The sequence below is a fragment of the Aplysia californica genome, unplaced genomic scaffold (assembly GCF_000002075.1).
Source record: "Aplysia californica isolate F4 #8 unplaced genomic scaffold, AplCal3.0 scaffold01436, whole genome shotgun sequence".
In the NCBI taxonomy this organism is placed as follows: domain Eukaryota; kingdom Metazoa; phylum Mollusca; class Gastropoda; order Aplysiida; family Aplysiidae; genus Aplysia; species Aplysia californica.
The window spans coordinates 71,118-72,569 of record NW_004798706.1 but is presented as its reverse complement, the minus strand read 5'-3'; the positions used below and the strand labels follow the sequence as shown (position 1 = coordinate 72,569).

Sequence of the window (1,452 nt, the reverse complement as noted above, 5' to 3'; positions counted from 1 at the left end):
CCCACACCGGTCCCCCACACCCCCGGTACCCCCACACCGGTCCCCCGGACCCCCGGTACCAGCGAGTCCTCCGCCAAGGAAGAAATCCTAGCGGAGATTCGCAAACAATCCCAAGACATGAAGGCCTATATCGGCAGACTCATTAAAATTACCGCATTCACAAACTCGGAGTTTGGGAAAAAACTAGAAAAACTGAAGGAGTCACTTAACGAGGCAACGGACAGAGTGAATAAACTCGGCGATACGGGCAAGGAACACGTAGCGACAGTCACAAAAATGAGGGAGGACTTTGGGACGGGGGGTCGGGTCATGGAATTGTTGCGGGCAGACAGTAGGGCGGTTATCGACCAGATAGTAACCGAAGGTCAGATTACACGGGAGGTGGTAAGGGGGGAAAGAGAAACACAGGGAACGTACACGTGTGACTTTTACGTCACAGAATTTAGTCACTGGGTGGGGGCGGGGGTAAGACATTACAGCCGGCTCTGGTACATAGACCAGAGCAAAACTTACCTAAAGGGTAGGGTGGGGTTTGGAAAAGACAAAACAATGGATGTGTGGCTGGTTCACGGTCGGTACCCGCACGTTGTGGGTCTGGCCGGTCAGACTGGGGGACGTCGTGTCAGAGTGAGTGTGGCGGTGGTGAGACAGACAGGGACAGGGGACAACTGGGAGCTGGGGAGTAAGGTGGTGAATTTTGACGAGACGGCCATCTCTGTACGGTGTGATGGCTGGGAGTGTGCCGGGGGATATCGTGTAGCCTCCGCCGTGTCTTGTGATGAGATGTACACACGGGGGTTGGTGGATGGGGGGAACAAAGTTCTTTTCCGATACACCATCACTGTACTGTAAGTGATAGAGGCGGGGGTCGGGGAGTGTCGACAGACGGACACACAGACAGACACACTGACAGACAGACTGACAGACACACAGATAGACAGACAGACAGACAGACAGACAGACACACAGATAGACAGACAGACAGACAGACTGACAGACACATAGACAGACACACAGACAGACACACAGACAGACATACAGACAGACACACAGAAAGACACACAGAAAGACACAAAGAAAGACACACAGAAAGACACACAGACAAACAGACATACACACAGATAGACACACGGGCGGACACAGAGACAGACACACAGATAGACACATAGGCAGACACGCAGACAGACACACAGATAGACACACAGACAAACACACAGACAGACAAACGGATTGACACAGACAGACAGACAGACAGACAGACAGACAGACAGACAGACAGACGGGCACACAAATAGATAGACACACTGACTGACACACACAGGCACTCAAGCGGGATGATAGGTATATAGATCGATATAAGGATAGATAGGTAGATAGATAGAAAGATAGAAAGATAGAAAGATAGATAGATAGATAGATAGATAGATAGATAGATAGATAGATAGAAAGATA

The 1,452-nt window shown here is 50.3% G+C and overlaps 1 protein-coding gene across 1 annotated transcript; it reads left to right on the top strand.

Annotated features, from left to right (window-relative positions):
• Positions 1–47: 47 nt before the first annotated feature.
• Positions 48–913, top strand: LOC106013887 (the record flags this gene model as incomplete). Its single annotated transcript, XM_013090710.2, is given in 1 exon segment — positions 48–913. A coding segment is annotated over 1 exon segment (735 nt). The 3' UTR covers positions 853–913.
• Positions 914–1,452: the final 539 nt, after the last annotated feature.